This window comes from Molothrus ater, chromosome 2 (assembly GCF_012460135.2).
Source record: "Molothrus ater isolate BHLD 08-10-18 breed brown headed cowbird chromosome 2, BPBGC_Mater_1.1, whole genome shotgun sequence".
NCBI classification, from domain to species: Eukaryota; Metazoa; Chordata; class Aves; order Passeriformes; family Icteridae; genus Molothrus; species Molothrus ater.
The window spans coordinates 39419982-39443214 of NC_050479.2; the positions used below are offsets into that span (position 1 = coordinate 39419982).

Consider the following 23233-nt stretch of genomic DNA (forward strand, 5'->3'; position numbering starts at 1 on the left):
AGTGGCACTGTGCTGAAGCAGTCTTTCCCATTAAAAGGGATCCTGCCAGAATGCTGGAATACTGGCCTCCCCTGGCACCTGTTGCAAGCTACCTCAGTCCTTAAATGGAACCTGTTCCCAAACAGTACAAATATAGATGTTAAATACAGGGTGAAGGGCTTACAGGGCATCAATCCCCACAGATAATTGTGTAGGTGCAGTTTCTAAGAGGCTGAGGCACCATATCACTACTTTTTAGGAGTTCTCTTAATGCCTGGGATTCAATTGCAGTAGAGGGCTTGGCAATTTCTGTCCTCCCATAAGCAGAAAAATAGAAACACAAATCCTTCCCAATATTTCTTTATGGGATATCCAATGTGACTGTTACTTGTTACTTCTTTTTGCAAAGTTTTTTTTAAATACTAAAACCAGTGCAGATATGCTATTACATATACAGCAACTGCCTTGTAAGTATGCTCATGTGTTTCTTTAATCCTTGAGATAGGTAGGTGTTACAAAGAAGTAGATGACAAATTTTAGAACTAACAAAAAAGAAACAATCAAAACAAAACAAACAAAAAACCACATAATCCCACCCCTCAAAAAAACAACCAAAAAAACGCCTCCACAGGAAATACTGTTTATTCGATGTTAGTAAAGAATTAATCTAAAGGACATTTACTTCAAGCTGAGATTTACAACAATACAATAATTAGGCATTTAGTCTTCTCTAAATTTCAGTCTTCTTCTAAATTTTTGCTCTTGCTACATTAAATCACAATGTGACTAGAACTTCTGGAAGCTTTACCCTCCCTTGTTTTGGCATGCCATGACTCATCCTGCTCCTATAAGGGGGGGAATCTGCAGTCAAAATGCTGCCATATGATTCTAGATCTGATAATGTCTGTGACTGCCCTGAGAAAAATTCCTGACAGGATCCATAGTCCTTTCTCACTCTTATGCCCCTCCTCTTCCTTCCCCTTTGCTCTCTGAATGTGCTACCATGTTCAAGAGAACCATTTCTCATCTTTCAGGGTTTAGATATCACAAAACTATGAATCTGTCAGCAACTGAACACAATGCTTTGTTCCTTGGACACATACAGAATCCTTATAGTTATTCATCCTAATATTGTTTGTCTTGAAAATGGATAGCTCCAAGAGGAAAAAAATATGGCATAAGATACCATGACAACTAATGTTATTTGATTAACATCTTAAGTAAGACAGGGATTGATTTAACATATCAGTTGACCACTCATTTCCTTCCTGAATGAAAAAAAGAAAATGTATTCATTTTCATTAAAGAATTGGTAAAGGTAGTGATGTGTGCTTTTAGTTCTTCTGCTGTAGTTTCATGAGCTTTTATTCCCTTTAATTTTCCCCTTCACTTCACATATTCTCCATTTGAACCACGGACAAGAAATTTGTATCAGATTTGGCTGGGTTAGTCATAACTGGAAAAGGCTGAAAAAAAACCAGGGAGTGAGCTACAGGTTAATCAATGAATCCATCAGGAATTCAGTGCTGGGGCTCACACTGGCTTTTCTCTACCCAAAAGTACAGCTATGTGGGTATAGGATAACCAAATGTCTGCAGAACGTTCTGAGTCCCTCTTCTGGAGACAACCTAGCAAGAGTAATTTTGAAGTCATGGTTAAAGGACAACAGCAGAGTATGTGCAGTAATTGCACAGCACAAAAAATGAACTGTCAAGCAGTCATGAACACTGCTCACTAAACCTTCCCAAAATAATTTTCAGGGGTTAAGAAAATGAATGTTCTGAGGTAATAGTATTTTAGATTGAAAACCTATATAATGTATCATATCATTATCACAGATTACATCTGAGATCTCAAAACAGCAAAATGAAAAAAAGGTAATTTTTCTTACAAAAGTAAAAAAATTACACATATGAAAAAAGTCTCTAAAGAGTTGAAGGAAATGAATGCTTGGGCAAAGGCTTTGTTCTCCTGTCAGACATTTCCCTGGAACAAAGACTTCATAAACTACAGCATTCTCATTTCTTCTGTTATCATAGACCAAAATAATAATCTAAAGAAACATTGTATCAGAGAAGCACTTATATTTGTCATACCCCAGGATGCAGAATATACTACTCCTGCTGCAATTGTTGATGCAATAAATAAATTAAATGAAAAAATAAGTGATGCCACCACCGAATTCCCTTTAACACTAAGTAGAGAAAGCTCCCCTGATAAATCTTCATCTATTTCATTCACAAAAACACTTGAAGCTTGAGACTGATGATTTCAGCTTTACAGGATCATGTTCTTGTTTAGCAACTCCATTACTCTCTTAATTACACCTTGCTGTGACTGATAAAGACCTCTTTGCTGTAGAGTTTGGGACACAGAACAGTTATGCTGGAAGGGAGCTCTGGAAATCAGGTAGTCATGTTTCCTGTTCAAAGCAAGGCTAATGTCAAAGTGATACTGAACTGCTCAGGATCCTGTCCAGTTGAGTTCTCACTACATCCTACAGAGCTTCAGTTCATCAGAGATTAATTCTCTGAAAGCCAGGAAACACAAAAAAGGAGGTATCACCAGTGCTATTGTAAAATTGCTTTGCTGAAGGTGCCAAAAGCCACAAAAAGTTTTCCAGGGTCCAGGCAGAATGCCTACACTACCTCTATGGGGTAGAAGGTTTCATAACAGCAAGATAGCAGAGCTGTGGGCCCAAGAGTTTGGCAGTGAAAAGTCTGGGTGCATGTGATGGAATTAAGGGTTACAAAAGCATTGGCAAAGATGATGACAAATAATTCAAACTAAACCACTCTATGGTTCTGGGCTCAGCATCCTGTTGCTACAGGGAACTATCTGCAAGGAAAAGGTATTTAAGGATGAGTTGAGTGTCTGATGGCGGGATCAATGAAGGCATGGCATTCAACACCCCTAAGCAGTCGTAAAATTTCTCCATGTAGCATTGCCATAGAGCAGCCTCAAAATCTGAGGGGTCAGCAGTGTTTTTTGAGAACTTGCCCAAACACAGGCAGTTGTTGCTTTGAGGATCTCCTCTTAGACTCATTTTTTTCTTGAGCAACCTGCTCACCCTGCTGATACCTGTTCAGTGTTCCTGTGCAGTGTCCCAGCAGAGGGTTGTCCCATGCAACCTGACTAGTTAAGGACAGAGCTGCACTTAGGTTCAAGTCCACCTGCTGGACTCCATGGATTCCTTATCTTGAGGTCCCCTTAGATTCTAGTTCCCATGAGGAATAGATGATGTTTAAACTCTATGGAACAAGATAGCTTTTTCCTTCCTTCGACCTGCTCCTCAGTTCATACTGGGAGACAGAAGAGCTCATAGACACCTTGTGTGGGCACAGGGCTCACTGAAATACAGCTTGCTTGTATATGGGAGGAGAGACAGAAGTAAAAATGCTCCCAAAATATGTAAAATTGTCCCAAAATATGCCTATTGTCTTTATTCAGGATACCATATTGAGCCACCATTCTCCTTTCCAGTTTCCACTGGAGTTCGTTTTTTTCTTTTCCACAACTCAAATCAACTTCTACTTTTCCACTCACTCTTCACAGGAATCATCAAGACCCTCATTTATTAATTTATTTTTATTCTAAATATTTCCTAAAAGGTTATATAATATTCAAATCCTGGTTCAGATATATATATATATATATGAGTATTTTAAACATGCATTTGCAATTAAATAAAACCCAATCCCTTCAAATCTGAGGAAGGTGTATTGCAACTATATTCCTATAGTTCTTTGATTTTCAGCAAAGTCCAAATTCATAAGAGCTAGGTGTAAGTCAAATTCTGAGTCACTAACATCTTTTGAAACAAATATGGGAAACCATTTTGGTGAAGTATTTCTGTACAAGAAAATGTCATTTGCTTGCTGAACAAAATCCTACACTTCAGGATGTGTTAAATTCAGCCTCACCAAATAAGAGGTAGAGTTTAGTCATAAGTAAAGAAAATGCTGAGAAACTTGGATTAACTCAGAAACTACTAAAAACAGCCACAAAAAATCCCCCATGATGAAATCTAAGTACTACAAGAAATGCCACGGGGTCTGCCCACACCCCCATCCCTGGAAACTGTATCTCAGAAGTCTCTTGCTCAAATGTTCCCAAGTTTCCACCACTTCATCCCTCTGTATAACATCCTATGGATTTCACAGTAACCCAAAGCAGCACAATGATTTCAGAGCCCTTATGCTGCAGCCACAGGACCTGCAGTGTACCCCAGGGTTCTGGTCCCACCCTCATCTGGGGACCTGGCCAGGCACTCTGCAGCTCCCATCTGCTGCACACAGATGGGCTTCCTCACACAGGAAACAAAAGCAGGAGGAGGGGGGCTGCCACACATCCTTGTGGTGCCCTGGTATGCCCTAGACAGACTGTGACCAGGGCATATACTTCTCCTCAGGCACTCAGGACCCATACTCTAGAAAATGTCTTAGAAAATATGGGTTTTAAACTCAAAGGCCCTTCAAAACTCTGCAGCAGAGCTGGTGTTCTGCTTTGCTCTAATTCGCATTGAGCCTTTAGCAGAGGAGTAAAAATACAGAAGCATGCTTAACTACTTATTCTTAAACATGCAACAGATATGCAAAAATTTGAATGTCTACACTATAATTACATAAATATATTTCAAACCAAAACATTTTAAAATAATTTATTCCCTGTTTCTGTTTAAGTGCTTTGCTAGATTGTGGCCAGACTGCAGGATTGAGCCAAAGTTGCATAAATCCAACCTTCAAAGGAATAAAACATTCACAAAGATTGTATTTGGTTAAGCAAATTTAGAAGAATGAAACCAACTATGAAGAAAAATTAGATTGGCTGAAAATTAATAAAGCACAGCTGGAATTATTCGATTCATCCATATTTGTTGCTTAAATGGCTCTAGGGCTAAGTTTTGCAGAAAGAAGATACTTCAAGACTCAGGGGTCAATTGCTTTTAGAGACAAATCGACCTACAGGAATACACTTGTCTAATTTGGTTCTTGCAGTGGGGCAAGTCTAAGAAATATATAACCAAAAAACCAATTTTGATTCCAGTGAGCGACTATCAGAGGTCAAGTTTAAGGTTCCCATAAATTTACATATATACACTAAAAGATTAATAACTTCTCAAGCTACTGAGTTTCTTTGCTAAAAGCAAAGGCAGATAAAATCTGAGAAGGAAACAACATATGTGCTTATTCCACATTCTGTTGGCTGGATACCATGCAGTCAGCTCACTGCATGTTGCTGTGGCTAGATCTGCAGTATTTCATAGGGTTTGGTCATACTCAGGGAGTGCAAGTAACACTGCTGCTGGCTCAGCTCCTAGAGGAAAGCTTCTTCAGATCATATGATCACTAATTTTAAAACTAATTTTATGTGCAAAATCAACTCTTATTAGCTAAATGGTGTTACTACTGTTAGTTATATATCCAGTCATACAATAATATAGTTTGCAATGAGGTCTTGTGAACACAGTTATCCATTCTAAACATAATGCTTTTCACCTAGGCAGGTTTTATAGATTCATACACTGGTATTTTTTTCCTGTTCAAAATCAGGAATGTACTTTATAAAATGGCACCAAAAAGGAGCAGTATTAAAATAGTAAAAAAAGAAAAACACACCTAAAAATAGAGAATTGGTTTAGATATACACACACCTAAAAATAGAAAATTATTGTAGATGTACACACTCCTTGAAGCTTGCATAAACCTCCCAAGAAATCTACAGAACTTAAGTCCAGAATTTACTTGGGAACATAATGAAAATTTCACTCTCAGGCAATACTGACCTTTAAAGATATAAAAATTTTTTATTTTTGAGTTGCAGTCTTTTAAATTCAATCAAAGCAAAAATAGTATTTTCCAGTTGGGTAATTTACCAGGGGTAAAAATGAAAAACTAAATTAATGTATTTCATTGTAAATTATGAGAAATCTGACCACTGTATCACTGATAAATGTATAGGAAATAGAGACTATTGTATGTAAAAAAATACTTTCAATAAGTTTTGATTTGTTTTTCATTATTGCCAGGATCAATAGATATTTGTAAATAAATGATTTGTCAGGAAATATATAAATCCTGACTGAGGTTACATTTAGAAAAGCACTCTCTGGTGTGTGGAGTAGGTTTCAAAGACTTAAGTGTTGAGTAGAAAAAATACAACCACTTAAAGCTTTTCAGTCCTCTTTTCTTAGAGCCACATGAGTTTGGGATGTTTTCTATGTTTATCTTCTCAAGTCATGGAACTAATCATATTTCTTATAAGTATATTAAAAAAACATATTACATGGGAAATGTGCTGCCCTGTGACTTTCAAACTGCAAAGGCCCAGAAGTGTAACAATCACACAATCCAAACATGAGGGAGAGACTAATTTTACTGTAGGTCCCCATGTGGGATTTTGTTGTGGGTTAGGTTAGGAGGGAGCTTTTTGTTTTGTTTCGGTGGATCAGTTTTTTTGGTTGGTTGGTTGGTTGGTTTTTTGCAGTAAAGCATTTCTTCTTTTTTTACATGATTAAGAAACTCTGTCTCCTCACAAGCCATTAAATAAAGACAGCCTATAAGCTGGGGTAAACAACTGTCTAAATACAAAACTTCTCATTCAAAATTATAGATAAGTAACTTGGAGTGCATCCAGAGCTTTAGTGGAGTGAATTTGTCTCAAAGTAGAAATATTCTGCTGTTTGTACAACATCACATCATTTTTGTGATGCAGCAGGTTTAGACCCCACGTTTCAGTATTATTTGTATGCCCAAAGAGGCTTTGGTGAGATTACCTGTATGGTCCTCTGAGTGCCATCAATGGTGACAGACAACAAGGGTGAAGCCAGGTTCCACTCGCTGGTCACATTTAGTTTCATCCCATCAACTTCCACCTGTTGTGACACCAAACAAGGCTGTTACTATTGAAGACAGACAGAAAACTGATCTCAAGTTCATTACTGCATACAAAGCAGCAACCATTTTAAAACAGATGGCTCCCAAACAACCTGTCATGTTTACTGCTTCTGCCATAAAAGACAGGGTCCAACAACAGAGTCTTCCAGCTATCTCTGGGGATATGTGAAGGACCTGTGAACAGCTGCCTCTGAGTAGCAAGGTTTCAAGTGATTTCCAGCAAGTAACAAACAGCCATCCAACTTTTAAACCTATCTGGACATGCTACATTTACTGCAATTAGACAAGTAATGCATTTAAATTCCAGTGACACCTTGCAACCCACACAACAGGGCTTGCATATAATATTCTCTCCAAGGACCAAGGAAGAACTTTTCCTATGCTTCTAATGAAGGGCTTTGCATTGTTATCTTAATTAATATGAGGCAGTAATTAATTCTTTGGTGTTTTGCCTCAAAGTCTAGAAAAACTTTGCAAATTCTGACATGTTTCTTTTCAATATACAGGTGATCAGAGAAATACAATTTCTGACTTGAATGCCAATATGCTTATCCAGAAAGTGGGTTTTATTTTAAATCATACCATATTCATTATGCAAAAATATTTCTAGGTGATGAGCAAAAATTCTGGGTTCTGAAAAAAGTGTAGATCAGTGCAGCTGTAATGACACTTCTATCATTCTTTTGTTGTATTATAGTGTTTAAAAACACACATCACACATTCAACTCTGTAACAGCCTCAGAGAAAGAAATGGTTATGAAAAAAATATTACATATGGACTAATGTTATTGGTAGTTAATATCTATGGCATATTTTGAACAGTCATCATACTATTGAAGGTAGGTAGCTATTATTTACTATATTGCATACATTCTTAATAAACTAGAAAAAAAATTCAACACATTTAGAATAAAAGCTGGGCACACCTTTTGCAAAATAAAACTTATAAAGCCTACTCTTTTAGGTCTCAGACTTATATTAATTGATCTAATAAGAAGCATCTTAAAAGAAATCTGTAACAGAGAAGTGCAGAGGAACACTGTGTAATTTGATAAATTTATTTCAGTTAAGAGGAAAAAGTTCTGGCTTAAAAAACACTCTAATTTTATAGACTTTAGTTTAGAACACAAAGTTTGCCTTAGTGATACAATCTATGCAATTTCCATGGGCTTAGACTATAAATAAAGTTACATGTAAAGAACAAGAAGAAAAACAAGTCATTTATAATGGTTCACCAATAGGCCAGATTAGCTGGCATGCTTCAGGTACTTTACACTGCTCCAGTGATGCAAACCAGCCACAAACCTGGCTTGAGTTAAGCCAGACATGCAGCTGGTTTGCATTTCCAGAGCACTGCAGAGCAGCTGGAACCTCTGGTGAACCCAGACCACTCTCAGCAAATGCATATCAGCAAATACTGTCTTTATTGAGAACAGGAGAAACATCTCAAAAAGACTTTTCCAAATGTAGAAAAGCAAATCCAGTGCTCTGTCTCAACCCTCTGTGATTACCAACTGAACTTTGGTAAGACAATTATTTAAATTCTTTAAATGTCACTTTTGCTAAAAGACATTCTATAAATGTCACTATTGCAGAAAGACTGTCTTCACTGGAGTCTGAATCAGAAAACATCACTTACCATGTGCCTCCAGGGATAGAGGTGAGACACCATCAAAGCAGACCAGGCTACTGGTCACCAAAAAATCCTTCAAGTATACACCATACTGCTTGTGGCAGTGTAGGATTTACATGCAGCCTCAGAGAAAATCTTCAGCTGCTATCTACAGTTCTAGCAAAGGGTGTTCCAGGAGCAGGATGCAAGTCAATACCTCCACAGCAAACTCAGTCTAATCATCAGCTCTTTTGTCACTGTACAGATGAGCAAAAGAGGAGTAAACCTCTTTGTCACAGTGGTAAATGACCTGTCCAAAATCCCTCACAAGGGTCTATACAAGTCTCTCCATTCTTGATTCTCACTTACATTAATATCAAAACATTTCTGGTGGAAACCACCCTGAAAGGAGAGAGCGAGCAGATGCTAAGTCTAAACAAACCATGGCATACCAGGCTGTTTATGTGCAATAGAGAAACCAGCAGATAATACATTGCCACTATTATCGGTTTCTCTATTCAAGAAAGAACAGAGGGTCAGAGGAAGGGTTATATGAACTAATGCTTATCCCATAAACTGCAGCAGACTTCTCACAGAATGGAGCTACAGGGTCTTATCTGCCTTCACCTGCAACTCACCATGGTATGTGCAACTGAGGAAGATCACAGAAATCACAGAATATTCCCAGTTGGAAGGGTTCTACAAGGATCATTGAGTTCCACTCTAAAATTAATGGTCTATACAGGGATAGACCCCAGCACCTTTGCATTATTAGCACCATGTGTAACCAACTGATGATGTGAAGCCAAGAGAATCCCAAGGAAATTTGGCTGCATATGCTCCAGTAGGTAGGATGACAAAGACAGGACATCAAGATATCACAGAAAATGAACAAGGACTGAGGGTAAGATATTTACTGTGTAGTGATTGTGTTACTTTTACTACAAATGAGGGAAAAGGCAGGGGTGGAGGGGAAGATGGGACACAGTGTGCCAAAAGCAGATGGGGATTGAAATCAAACCAATACTTTATCTAATAGAGTAAACCTTCTTTCTGCAGCTCAACAGCCAACGGCTTAGCAAGGCTAGCAGGTAGAAACAGGGGAAGAGAGAAGATGGCAGAAGAACTTGTCAGAAGTTTCCATTTGCTTTCATTCCTCCTTTAGCAATGGGTATCATAACTGAACCTAATAAATTCTGCAATAAACCCAGGACCTTTTTGCTTTAGGATTGGGGGTGGGGGTTCAGGGTGTGAAGGGGGACATGGGGATTAACTAATGACATTATATTGACTACTTCCCATCTTACTTTGTTTCTTTGCTCCTAAGACAGCCAAGAACAAATCACCATTCAATGGATGCTAATACTTGAACTGCAGGGAGAAGATTCCAGTCAATTCACTCCTGCAGTGGGTCATGTTGTGCTTTACACCACACCTATATAGTGTAGCTTTATCCTTAACTCCTCAGTTCCAAGTATACACATATGTATGTGTCTGTGCATCTACAGTAACTATGTTTGCATTGCTGCACTACACCCACGCGACATAGTGGTGGTGAATTATCTCTTTTTTTAAAGGTTTGTTTGTCCCTATGTGAGGACATAAAAGATAAAAGCAGCCACAGTCCTTCACAATTATTTCCAATTCAAAAGCTACTGTAAATGAGCTCTCAGAAAGAAGAGTGACAAGTCCAAGGCATAATGCTAGAAAAAGGTCAACAGCTTACCCCACTGTCACAACTTTGCAGACTTTTGCTGGCATGCACCTGAACTACACAAGTAGCAGCCCCTTCACCTCTTGTGGAGTGAGTTCCTGATGTTCAGCATGATATGTACCAGCTAACCAATAGTGCAAAGAGCTGCAAAGCATAATCTGCATTCGGTTTCCTTTAGAGAACATAATTTGGCATTCTGTGTGCATGTCAGGCAATTAAAGAAGGCAGCACAAGCCTGAGTGTTATAGCCCTGTTAATTTACTAATGCAAAGTCTCGCGTACATCTGGCACATGTCACTTCTTTTCTCCTGGAAATGAAGGTGGTTTTCCAGGAGACTAGAGGGCAGCTAAAGCATTTGTTTCCTGCCTGGTCCTTCAAAACATTATGCCTGAAGTTCCTCATGCCAGCCTTGAGTCTGACTAACTTAAGTCTACTGATTTAATCCCATGGTTTCAATTCTGCCTCTCAGCATGGCGTTTAACTTGAGAGTCCTAGCCCTAATGGCTTGGCTATGCCACCCTTAGCCATAGGACTTACAGCCCTTAATTCTACCTCTTGCTATAATGGAAGTGATGGCATTCTCTAATCAATCAGATCTAGAAAATGAAAAATCACCCTCTGCAGACCTGCCTTGCTGAAGTCTTTCTCTGATCAAGACAGCTGCCCATGAAGATGCACTTTTCAGGTAAACAGACATTACTCTTCACAGGATATACATAAATATTCACTGTCATAGCCTTCACTCCCTTCAACTGCCATTAATCTAAGGGACATCCACTGGGCAGCAAGGGCTCTACAAGGTGAACCTTAAAATCCTTCCTGCAAGGAAGGAACAACAACAGCAAGCATAACTCTTGTAAACATAAGGTAGCTTGTATGTTTGAGGGCTGTTCAAACCTACATAAAGCTCTCCTCTTCTGTGGAAAAGCAACTGTCTCAAGCAGAAGACTCCTTACCTCCATCACTGCTAACCACACCATCCATGCCAAAACAGCAAGGAGATTCTTTACATTTTTATAAATCAGGTAAAGGATAGGTATTGCTCCTTGTGCAGAAGAGGGGGTGACCAGAGAGCTGGTAGCAGTGTGGCAATAGAAGGTCCAGCCATAGCCAGCAGTATTCAGTAACAGTCTGCAGTGACCTCAGACTAAGCCAGAGCTGGACAAAACAGTTTTTGGTTCTCAGTTTTCACAAAATGCATTAAATTCTCATCTAATCTACTGTCCATCCAACAGAGAAGCACATGGGAATGGAAAAAGCAAGTGAAAACTGTCCTCTTTCAAAGCCTATCTTTTGCAGCCCCATGCAATCTCAAGAATGTGAGGAAAGCCTTTATAGGGCTGATGAGCCCAATACTTCCTTTAAAAGCATGATGCATGAACCCCCAGGCATTTTGTAAAACATTTTGCTAGTTTTTAATGTAAAAAAAAATAATAAAAATCACAGTTAGCAGAAGAGTTCAAACACTATCTTGCATCTATATATTCTCATAGCAAATAATCACAACACACTTCTTTATCATGAAAATTACTGGCTACCTGGAGTCTGTAAGAACATGTGGTAATTTGCAGAATTGTCTTGGAAATTATTGGGTCTTCTTGTACAACTTGCTCTAACTTTCCCCACATTGCCTTTAAGAACCTTGAACAAAATCAGTCATATTTGCCACATTACAACCAAATAGTGCTTCTTATGTTGTCATTCATAAATATAAATGAATAATGCATAAATGCAAAGAAACCCAGTAAGATTTCCCATGTGGGCAGTTCTTATTAGTTAAGCTTCACCTTGTATATGCTTTATCTGCTGTTCTTTGGACTGCATTTGATAGTGACCCAGGCTCTGATTACTCCCAAAGTGCTTGACATTTTCCAGGACCATGTCCTGGAAGAGGTGACAGTATACTCTCATCAAGTTTACAGATGGCACAAAACTGGGTGAAACACTCAAGAGCAGGGCTGCCATCCAGGGGGCCTAGGCAGGCAAGAGGAAGGGGCTAATGAAACTTCATGAAACTCAAGACTAATTTTGAAGTCAAACATTTAGGAAGGATGAAGCCATTGCAATGATATGTTGTGACCTGACTGGCTAGGGAGCAGGTCTGTGGAGAAGGACTTGGAGGTGTGGGCAGACATGTCAGCAGAACGTGACTGAGTCAGCAGCCTGCCCTGGCACCAAAAGCTCCTATCAGTGTCCTGTGCTCTCTTAACAGAGAGCAGATAGAGGGAGGTCATTAGATCCTGCTACTCAAAACTCAGACCACATCAAACACTGTCTCTGCAAGACAGACATTGACTTTGGTCAGTTTTACAAAGTTTCCATTAGCCCATTCCTCTTGCTTGCCCAGGTCCCACTGGGTGGCAGCATTGCCCTTGACTGCACTGAGCACTTTCTCCAATTCTGTCCTCTGCAGATATAAGGACTGTGCAGTCCCACTGCTGCCTCTAGGTACTGATTCAGTTGTTGAACACAACTGGTCACAATACAGACCCTTGCAGTCCCTTGGTGACCTCCAAGCAGATTACAACCCACTAACCATGGCGCACTGAGTCTGACTACTCAAATGGCTTTTTATCATGTTGGCTGAGATTGTGCCAAAAGACTTGTTAAAGTCAAGGTAAATGACATTCACTGCTCTGCCCTAGACCACAAATCCTGTCAATTTATCATAAAAGTCTGTGAGGTTGATGCCACTTCAGGTGGGATCTAACCAGAGAGGAGCAGAGAGACAGCATCACCTTCCTTACCCGCTGGCCATGCTGTTTTTGATGCAGCCCACAATACTACTGGCTCCCATGAAGCCTCTCATCCAGCAGCACCCCCAAATCCTTCTCAGTATGGCTGCTTTCAATCCATTTATCCCCCAGCCTGCATTGATACCTGAAGGTGTCCCAGTGCAAGTGGAGCATCTTGTACAAATAAAGAATACACTGACATCCACTAGCCTGGTGTCCAGGATCTATGCCCTGCTCATCTTTTTCTTCATTACCTTCAGGATCCTAAACAACAGCCATTTATTTCATGGCTGTCACAGCCAAGACCATCTTTGGAATCACCTCTTCAACCAGTTCTTCCTTGGAAGTGAGCTGCAGATCTGGGTGTGCCAACACCAGTTCACCCATCCAGTACCAGTATGAAATAGTTATCCCAAACACTGTTCAGAAACCTTCCACCATTCATCCCATACGTTGCCCTTCCAGGAGATGTCAGGGTCCCTGTGACCAGCACATCCTGTGACAGAGATCTCCTTCAGCTGCTTAGAGAAGTCTTAGCCTACTTCCTCACCTAGATCAGGGGACTGTACTATGCTATTTTAATTTTTTTTCAATTGATCAATCCAGTGACCTTCACCTGCTCAAGTGATTTCCTAGTCTGGACACTTAGCTTTCAGTTTCTCTGTAGGCACAGAACGATTTGCTCTCCCAAAAACTTGCTAAATAGATGGCAAATTTCTAAATAGATGGCTTCCTCTTCTCTCTAGTTAAGGATCCTTCTGGCCTCCAAGCACTCACAGTCACATCTCTGCTTCTTAAGAAGCAGTCCAGTCATATGTGCACACACTGTGCTTGCTGGTGCCAGTCCTGGTGCTAGATGTGTCCTGGAGACACTGACAGGATTGACATCCACACCAACAACACGTGCCTGCCCCTTCGTCACCGTCACCATCCTGGCCTGCGGGCACACAGCCACCAAAACTCCACCTTTACATGCACAGGTCATACAGGCAGGGAAATCCACACTGAAAGCACTTTGAAGAAGACTGCTCTCAACTCAGTGAAAGAGAACTTAATGATTCAGAGTCCCTTGAGAAACCACCCTTATTAACAAAGGGTCCAGAAAGGCTGGACATACTTTTAAGATGGAAATCTTAAAGGTGTGGGAGCAGGCCATTGCTATGTGCTGAAAGAGAAGCTGGTAGGGAAGAAGATCAGCCTGGCTGAACAGGAAGCTTTTGCTGGAACTCGGGGGGAAAAATGAGAGTTTATGACCTTTGGAAGAAGGGGCAGCAAACTCAGGAAGAGTACAAGAATCATGTAGAGAGAAAATTAGAAAGGCAAAAGCTCAGCTAGAACTCAATCTGGCAACTGCTGTGAAATATAATAAAAAGTGTTTTTATAAATACATTAACAACAAAAAGGAAGGCCAAGGAAAATCTCCATCCTTTATTGGATGCTGAGGGGAACATTGTAACCAAGGCTGAGGTACTTAATACCTTCTTTGCCTCAGTCTTTAACAGAAGGACTGGTTTTCCTCAGGACAGGCAGCTCTTGAGCTGGGAGTCAGGGACAGGGAGCAGAACAGAGGCCCTGCAGTCCAGGAGGAAGCAGTGAGTGCCCTGCTGTGCCACTGAGACACTCACAGCTCCGTGGGGCTGATGGGATCCATCCCAGGGTACTGAGGGAGCTGCTGGAAGAGCTCACCAAGCCACTCTCAACCACTGATCACCAGTCCTGGTTAACTGAGCCTGTCCCAGGTGACTGGGGGTTGGCCAATGTGACACTCACAGGAAGGGTCAGAAGGACGATTTGGACCTGTCAACCTGACCTTGGTGCTGGGGAAGGTTATGGAACAGATTGTATTGAGTGCAGTCACACAGTATGGACAAAACAACCCAGGATCAGGCCCAGCCAGAATGGGTTAAGGAAAGGCAGGTCCTGCTTGACCAACCTGGCCTCCTTTTATGACCAGGTGACCCACCTAGTGGAGGAGGGAAAGGTTGTGGATAATGCCTACCTGGACTATAGTAAAGCCTTTGGAACTGTCTCCCACAGCACACTCCTGGGAAGTCTGGCTTTGTGCTATGGTTTAACTGACACGGTGTGCTTGATTAAAGGTTGGACTCATTGATCCTAGAGATATTTTTCAACATTAATGAGTCTATGATTTTATAGAATTTTTCTTCCTTCTTAAATGATGAAATTTGGTAGATGGACACTTCCTTTAGCACACTTAAATGTCTTAAAAGTTTTGCTTATTACAAATACCAATGGTCTAAAAACCTGCAATATAGTTGCCAAAAAAAGTGCATGAAGGAACATATAGGACAGAGAGAGACCCTGTGGCCAACAGTGAGGTATATAGACAAATGTATAAAAGTGTCATAAAAAGAAGTTCCGTTAAGCCTAATACTGTAAAAGTTGAATTCACTAATGCTTATATGACAGCAATTTCTTTGATTCAAATTAACCAGCTGTTTTATCTTGTATTTTCAGTTATTGACAATATATTCACATCAGATTAGCAGATTGACCTTTTTTCTTTTCTTCAAGTGACTGTAAGGTTAGCCTTTTGGACTTTTGAAGTGGTTGGCCAGATGCTTTCAAAAGGAAGTTAAAGTATGTGAGTTTCAATCTCATTAAAAAGGCCTTTTTTTAAAACAAACTTTCCTTTTGTTCATATCAGCACTTACTTTTTTAAAAGACCCCAAGAGAGAGTTCCAGTCTATAGATCACTTGTCCTGAAGAAAGCTCTGTTAACTATTTATAGATCATGTCCTTTTGTACCGAACTAGATCAAGCAATTTATTCAGTGCATGACTGCAGGAGAGAAATTCATTTGCTCTAAGTGTCATCAAGGCAGCCTTTTACCTGCTATGAACAAGACCAGATGAGCTGAATTGCTGGGCTTTTACTTCAAATGCACATTTTGACATTGTGTGGGGTGCCATCATAACTTTCAAGTTTTCAAAGTATTAAGTACATTCACAGAATGGGCAGTCCTCAATCACAAGAGCAGCAAATAGCACATAACCACTAGAATAAATCAAACACATGTGCACACATTGAAATTATCTCTCTTTTCTTTAAAGTAGCACTTATAGATGCAAATTACCATTAGCTGCTTTGGTAGATCTCACTTTAGAAATGGGAGCATGCCAGCATAGAGACCAAGGAAAAGAGCACACAACAGGCATCAGCTCCTCAGCTTAACAACAACAGAATCAAAACAAAAGGAGATGGAGAAGTGATGGCCTTCATCACCTCTAATCAGCAAGGGCTTTCTTCAAGCATTCACCAGGGAAGTGATCCTCTCTGCAAAACCTAGTAGAGAGGCTGCATGCAACAAAAACACTTCACTGCAGCAAATGCTTTGTTTTACTCCTTCAGTTTTCTTTGTAGAGTCATTATTAAAATGACATCTCATACTTGTAACCTGCCTGAGCCCACTAAGGCTACAAAAAGATGTGGGGGGGCAGAAGTTAAAAATACATCAAGAAAATAAAACAACAATTAAAAGTAATTGACATCTGCCAGCAACAGCTTCAGACACAAAAAGTACAGCTGGTTTGAGGAATATGGGTGTCTATTGTTATTGGATCAGTGTGGAAAAGAAAAAAGAACATTACTTGCTTTCCTTTTCACTTTGCTCTACAGAGACAAATGCCCTGGCTCTGGCCAGCTAAATACACTCCAACCTGGCTACAGATATTGCTCCTAGGCAGCTGGAAAATTGTGCAGATGGTTCAAACAGTATTGCTATCTGTCCATACTGGGCACTTTGAAAGCTGCGTTGCACTCAGCTTTCCTTGTTTGATAGGATAATCTGTTGAGGATATTCTTGTTTTCTATCTTGAAAAGGGGTTTAGCAGAGGGACCAATGACAGGATCTGTGTGACTAGGAGCATTATGCTGGGAGCCAGAAACATATCGATTAACAGATTGTGATAAGGTAGACAGAGCTGGTTTAGTAGCTATTGAATCATGATTCATGTCTATATACTGAAATCATTAAGCAAGCCTCATTCCAAAATGACTTTGAGCTGCCAAGTTTCCATTCTTTCACTTCAGAGGCACACAGAGATCCCCAAGCCCTATCCCACTTGACAGTATAAATTCTCAAAGAGTAGAATGACATTATCATACCAAAGTGTCACTATAAAACATGGCAGACTAAAATTCATACTACCCTTTTAGAAAAAACACATTTTGGAATACATTTCTTTCTTTTTAAGTATTCACCTAATACATATATTCATTTAGTGAATATTCATTTGATTCAGTGAAAGCTATGTAATAAGGATACACAAGCTAAGACAGATTTTACTTTCTTTTAAAATAGACTGTATCACCAGAAGCTGGATCTCAAGCTTAGAGTCAAGAATTAATGAATTACTGCATTGATTGCCAATGTGCTGCTGACACGTGAAGTGTAAGTCTCAAGTCTCTAATTTTTGTTTTCATAATTAGGAGCGGGGTGAGAATTAATACTGGCCAGTGAGGAACTCCCAGTACTACTATCTAGATACCAAAAGCTGGCTCCTACTGGTCTTTTTTCTTCTCTGGCCTCATCTCCTTTCTAAACTGAGCATTATGCATCAGGTAGATTTCCATGTCTGATCTAAACAAAACATACTGCAGCAATCTGAAGAGCATTTGTAATCATGAGGATCATATCCATCAGCTGAGAAGTGTTTTATTTCACACACCATTTACAACTTGATACAGAGATCCAACAAAATCAGCAGGCACCAAAACAGCTAATGAGAAAGAAAAGCACTACTTTATTATATTTGGAGGTTGTATTCTACCTCAGCCTAGTTATGTAGGGTGGATGCTCAGACTGGACACCGTCTGCCACTGATTTAAATTACTTTTCCCATTGTACTACCATGGTACCAAGGCCATATTCTCTTTGAATAAGTAAACAGCTAGAATAAGCAGCAGTTAAAAAAATAAAATAAAAAAAGTGTCTTTGATTTGACATTGTGTAGTGACAAGAAGAAAGTACAGTGGGCAACTGAGTATGGATTTCATCCAGCAGTTCCAACCTGCTGCTCTCAGCTGTCACAACAGGATATAGGTCAACACCAGTCCTTTGAATATACCCAGTCCAAGGTTATTCACCACTTCAACTAAAAGCTTCACATGCTAAATATTTGCTATTTCATATCTTCCCCAAACTGCCCCAGATGGTTCAGAACAATAAGCGTATCATAGAATCAAACCTGATTCTTTCAAAAGCCAAATCTCTTTTGATCTCATCTGCAACGTCCTTTGATCAAATAGCCAAAGAGATCACTTCTGTATGCTCTACCAAGCATTTGGATTAAGGTAAACAATAAAATTGTAACAGCTAGACTAGCTTTAATGTTTCTTAAATATAAGAAAAAGTGTTTATAGGAGACCTTTTCTTTGAGCTAGGAGATATAAGTGGACTTTCATTTTAGAAACAAAAGTAAGCATTGAGGAAGAAGAGTCTAGATGCAATAAAAACACCTATAAATCTATTCCCATTGTTTGATTACTTTGGGGGCTTGATGACTTTATAAAACCAAAGCAAGTGTTTTTATCTCATAAATTTTCAGAAGCTGGTGAGAAGTAATAGCATCATGAATCCTTACCAAATCCATTCCATCATTTCCTGCTCCCCAACCTCATACTTGAATAATCTGTCTCAGGCATATTTGACTAATACCAAGACAAAAATACTCATTTTTATCAAAACACACCAGCTATCTTGCAGGGAAAACTGTAAGGAATTAGTAGTAGCAGTAAGTAAGCATATTCCCACTTTAGAAACCCCTCCTCTAGCTTTAAAATAAACGCAGAATAGGGAATAGGAATGTCACCACTCCAGATGTGTCAGTGATAAATAGGAAAGGGAAGAACACAGGCCAGTGCACAGGGGATAGGGATGCAAAGCTGACACAGCAGGTAAAAGATGAGATATCACAAGAATCATAAGCCACTTACACAAAAGAGGAAATGCAAAAAAGTTTTAAAGTGTTTCCATATGCAGAACAAATCAAGTCATGTAGCAATGTAAAAAAAATGTTTGCATCTAATGCTATTTACCTTATAAGTTAATGGGATTGCATTGTTTATGTTAACAAACTGATTACCATGAATTCACTCAAAAGGCATAAAAGTAACGTGTGTGAATAGATATCTCTTGAAATTCAGTATTTCCTTATGATTCCAGCTACTTACATTTAAATAGGCAACAGTGGCTTGCCACTGACTTTTACTGGGTGAAATTCAAATCCACCATGCTAACAAAACCACTTAAATAAGAAACAATATTTTCTTTTTAAAAGCCATATAAATTAAATTTGAGTTCTTTTTTACGTTTTAGGTTGAACAATTTTAATTACATTTTTAGTACATAAAGTTGATATGGAAACTGTTCCACAAGTTGTTTGGAACATTCAGTTTTCCGATCTACGTAAATGTGGGGGAAAAAGTGAAGTTCACACCCTGAAATAATTTGGCATTAGAGACAGATTACCTACATCCTTTAGCATTAAACAAAGACAATTTCCTTAACAGAGAAACCTCATGAAATGATTATGATACTGCAGCTACAAAATTGCAGTCAGCACCGGCTAAACAACCTCGTTATTTTAATCCCTTATAAATATTCAGACTTTGGACAAATCAAAAATACACATCTTTTAAACAGCTGTCAAAAAGAACAGAGCAAGTTTTACACTGTCCAAAATAAAACATTCAATCAGCACACATTAGGCTGCATATTTACTACAACACTGATATTACAGAGATATGATTTAGATATCAGATTGGAAGAAAATGCTCAGAAAATACCCAACAATCATGACTGCTTCTCAGGCAGCAACAGAAGGGGCATCCTGACACTATAGTTGCCTTTGCTGGTTTAAATACATGGGAAATGTATTAGATTTCCTTTTTTTTAGGTTTTGTCACAAAAGGCTTATCTTTCATAGAATTGTACTATGGTGCTATCTCTAAAAACATTCTGGGACCTTTCAGAAACTCAATATTTCTTAATCTGATTTTCTATTAACTTTTTCTAAAAACTTAGAAGACAAGACAGAATCTTTTATTTTAGCAGCCATCATTTCATATCTTCCAGTGTAGCTGTAAAACATCAATGAGATGGGAAAATGTGGGAGGTTTATTGGTGGATCCTCACACTTTCATATTTAAAATCCTAGAAGTCACAACACTTTCCCACTTTCTCCTAGCACTTTTAAATGAGGGCCCAATTCCCGAGCCCAGTAAATCTGTCTGGGCTCTAACACTGCAGAAACACTCTAACATTGCAGAAAACATCCTGTGTAAGAGATGGGGACTCTTGGACACTCCACTATCCATCCCAGTCATTTAAAGTGGTCCTTGCACAAGAAGACAGAGATGCTCCATTCAGGGATAAAAGAATCAAGAAAATCTCTGTAAGAGAAATTCCTCCTCTTAGAAGACTGGAGAAGAGCTCAATGCAAGGAATGCAATGATTCAGAACTAATTTTGCTCCCTTATTCGTACTAAACTTTGCCAGGGGCATCCCTGCTTTTGAGGGGATAAGTCAGTCTAAATCACTCACCTCATACTACAAAAGGACAGTATATCCATACAGTGTAGAAGCAATTGCAGTTTACCTTCAATAAGAGGATATGGGGGAGCAATCAGCTAATCTCAATTTATTTCAAAAAATGTGAAACTCATTCTCACTAAGAAACATGATTTAACTTTGACACTGTAACAGCAAATAGCTGGAAGCACCACAGAGACTGAACAGACAACATTAAAGATTTTGCTCCACACAAGTTTTAACCCAGAAAATAAGAAAAAATACAACTGTACAAGGCATTCTTTGCGATCCAGGCCTTCAGAAGGCTGCACCTAAAATCCAGAGAATCAATGTAGCTGGAAATTGAAAATCTAGGAAATGGTCAATGAAATAAATCAAAAACCTTCCTAATATTTCTTAATAGCTTGAAAGGTTATATGCAAGTATATCAGCAGGAAATATAATACAGTGCAAATAGCAGGCAAAATGAAAAAATTAAGCAGAAGACAAAATGTGTTTAAAAGCTGAACAAAATTTTTAAAAAAATCCAAAAGCAAGTTGCAAACTTTGGGGAAAATGCTCAGTAACATTAAAAGAAAACACCAGCAAATAAAAAAATTAATTTTGGATTCAACAAAATAACTACTTTATAACAAGGTCAAAAAGGCAAGGGACACAATTTCAGAGCGGGAAATCATAGTCCCTGTCTATACAGAGGCCCTACTGAGAAAATCATCTTAACAAAGCTAACTTCACACATGAGAAAAATCAAACAGATCATAAATGGTAGGGAGAGGGCTATAAAGAGCTTGGTACCATTGTGTGTCTATAATTCAAGGCCGCATTATTCAAAAGGTGGTGAGGAATCAAGAACAGCAGAGACAGAGCAACAAGGACTGAAGTGAGCTTGAATGTACTGCTATGAAAAACAGCAAAATGTTGAAAGAGACAGCCTCCAAATTATAAGTGACAGATCTACATAATATCACAACATTACACTTGCCTCCCTCCGGCGCCACCATGTCCAATGCTTTGACTTATAGATGAACTTTGGCAAACAAAGACAGTCAGGAATAACAAGTTCGAAAATCTCCTACAGGTGTAATCATCATAGCTCTTGACTGATGTGAGTAGTATGGCAGAATTATGAGGAAAAAATTAGGATTTCTCCAGGAAGAATCTTTTAAGCTAAAGAACAAACAAATTTCCCTCAAGAACAAATGCCTCCTCCACCCCTTACTCAGGGCTTCCCTACTAGCTGTGGGAAAAAGACTCAAGAAAGAAGGTAGCACTGCCCCTTCAGATTTTTCTCGGTGGTCTTTCTTGAGCACAAAGGCACGGGGTTTACAGAACCACTGCTGCTCTGTGAGAGAATGGGATGACCACGAGATCTGAGAGCCAAGGATCTGGCTCCTTTACCTTCTGCATGGAGTGGGATACAGCAGAGGACAGCTAGGGAACACAGTAATACCAGGTGCTCTCAAAGTACTCTTCATAACAGAACCATACATCAGCCTAATGTACAGTTCTGGGAAATAGGCTTTCCTTATTCCTAAGACATTATTAACAGCATTTAGCATGCCTACAAACAGGTCAAATTTTGCCCTAATAATAATTTCAGTTTATTGTGTATTCTAGGAACTTTCAAAGTTGCAGACCCAAGTAATGAACTGTGTCTGTAAACACTCCTTTAAGCAAAGCCAGTTAACCTAGCATTGTGTATACAGAGTCAGCAGATGTGGATGGAGGGTTTGCTTGACTTCAAATATTTTAAATAAAATTGTTATCTGGAGCTAAATAACATTGAATGATGCCAGCACAGTATTTTAACTTTCTAAAGAATCCAATAAGCTTGTGTGAATGCCACAGACAGAACAACACTCAATACTACAAGAAGTATTAGAAATCTACTTGGAAATGAATCATAGGCACAATTCATGAACAAGCCCTAGTTTTCATCAGGCCATTAAATACACGTCAATTTCAACTTGCCACCACTTGCACCTCCCATAACAATTATTCTCAATTTATTTTCATCTGTTCCATAAAAAATGATTGCTTCTGCTTTACCTAATCCTCCACTTACATCAACCCTATTGTTCATTTCCTTCCCTTTCATCTTCTCCACATTAATTCCCCACATCACTTTTGATCTAGCTTTTTGTTTCCTTTTTTCCCCTACAGATTCTTCCTGATGAAGAATTTACAGCCCTAATGTTCATCTGACATGTATGGTGATATTTTATTGATTCCCTACACTGTCTATTAGTTCTGTATAATGAATAGCATTACACAAAACACAAGATGGGTTGTCTTCACTTATATCTTGGATTTAAAAAAACCAATTTAACCGAACTTGAGAAATGCCCCATTTTATCAGTAAATATTCATATTTAATCGTAATTGGAGCAGCATATGCAAGGAGCAGCCAGAGAAAACAAACATTTCCTCCTCACAGTCCAAAGAGTTACTCTTTGCCATAGTGGCAAGCCAAGTAAATAGAATAATTGCGATTTTCACTGCTGCTAAATAAAAAATAGCAAAACCTCTCCAGGAACTGTTCTGTGTGGCTGTAATAAATGCCCACAGAAACAAGCTAACCTACATTATTCATTCACCTACAGAAAGGATGGTCTTTTTAAAACTGGAAAGACTTCAAGAAGTGGAACAGCTGATTTTAGCTGATATAAACCATAAGTTATATTTTACATATGTGTTATATTCAATTTTTAAGGGGAAAAAATGGCATTTAGTTGAGGCAA

General features: G+C 39.0%; 1 protein-coding gene across 1 annotated transcript in view; it reads right to left on the reverse strand.

The window, feature by feature from the left end:
- The window catches only part of PCCA (propionyl-CoA carboxylase subunit alpha), a 273726-nt gene that overhangs the window by 63780 nt on the left and 186713 nt on the right, over positions 1-23233 (reverse strand). Inside the window, exon 20 of the mRNA XM_036392979.2 lies at positions 6755-6853. Within this exon, the coding sequence (XP_036248872.1) occupies positions 6755-6853 (99 nt within the window). The remainder of the gene's footprint in view (positions 1-6754; positions 6854-23233) is intronic.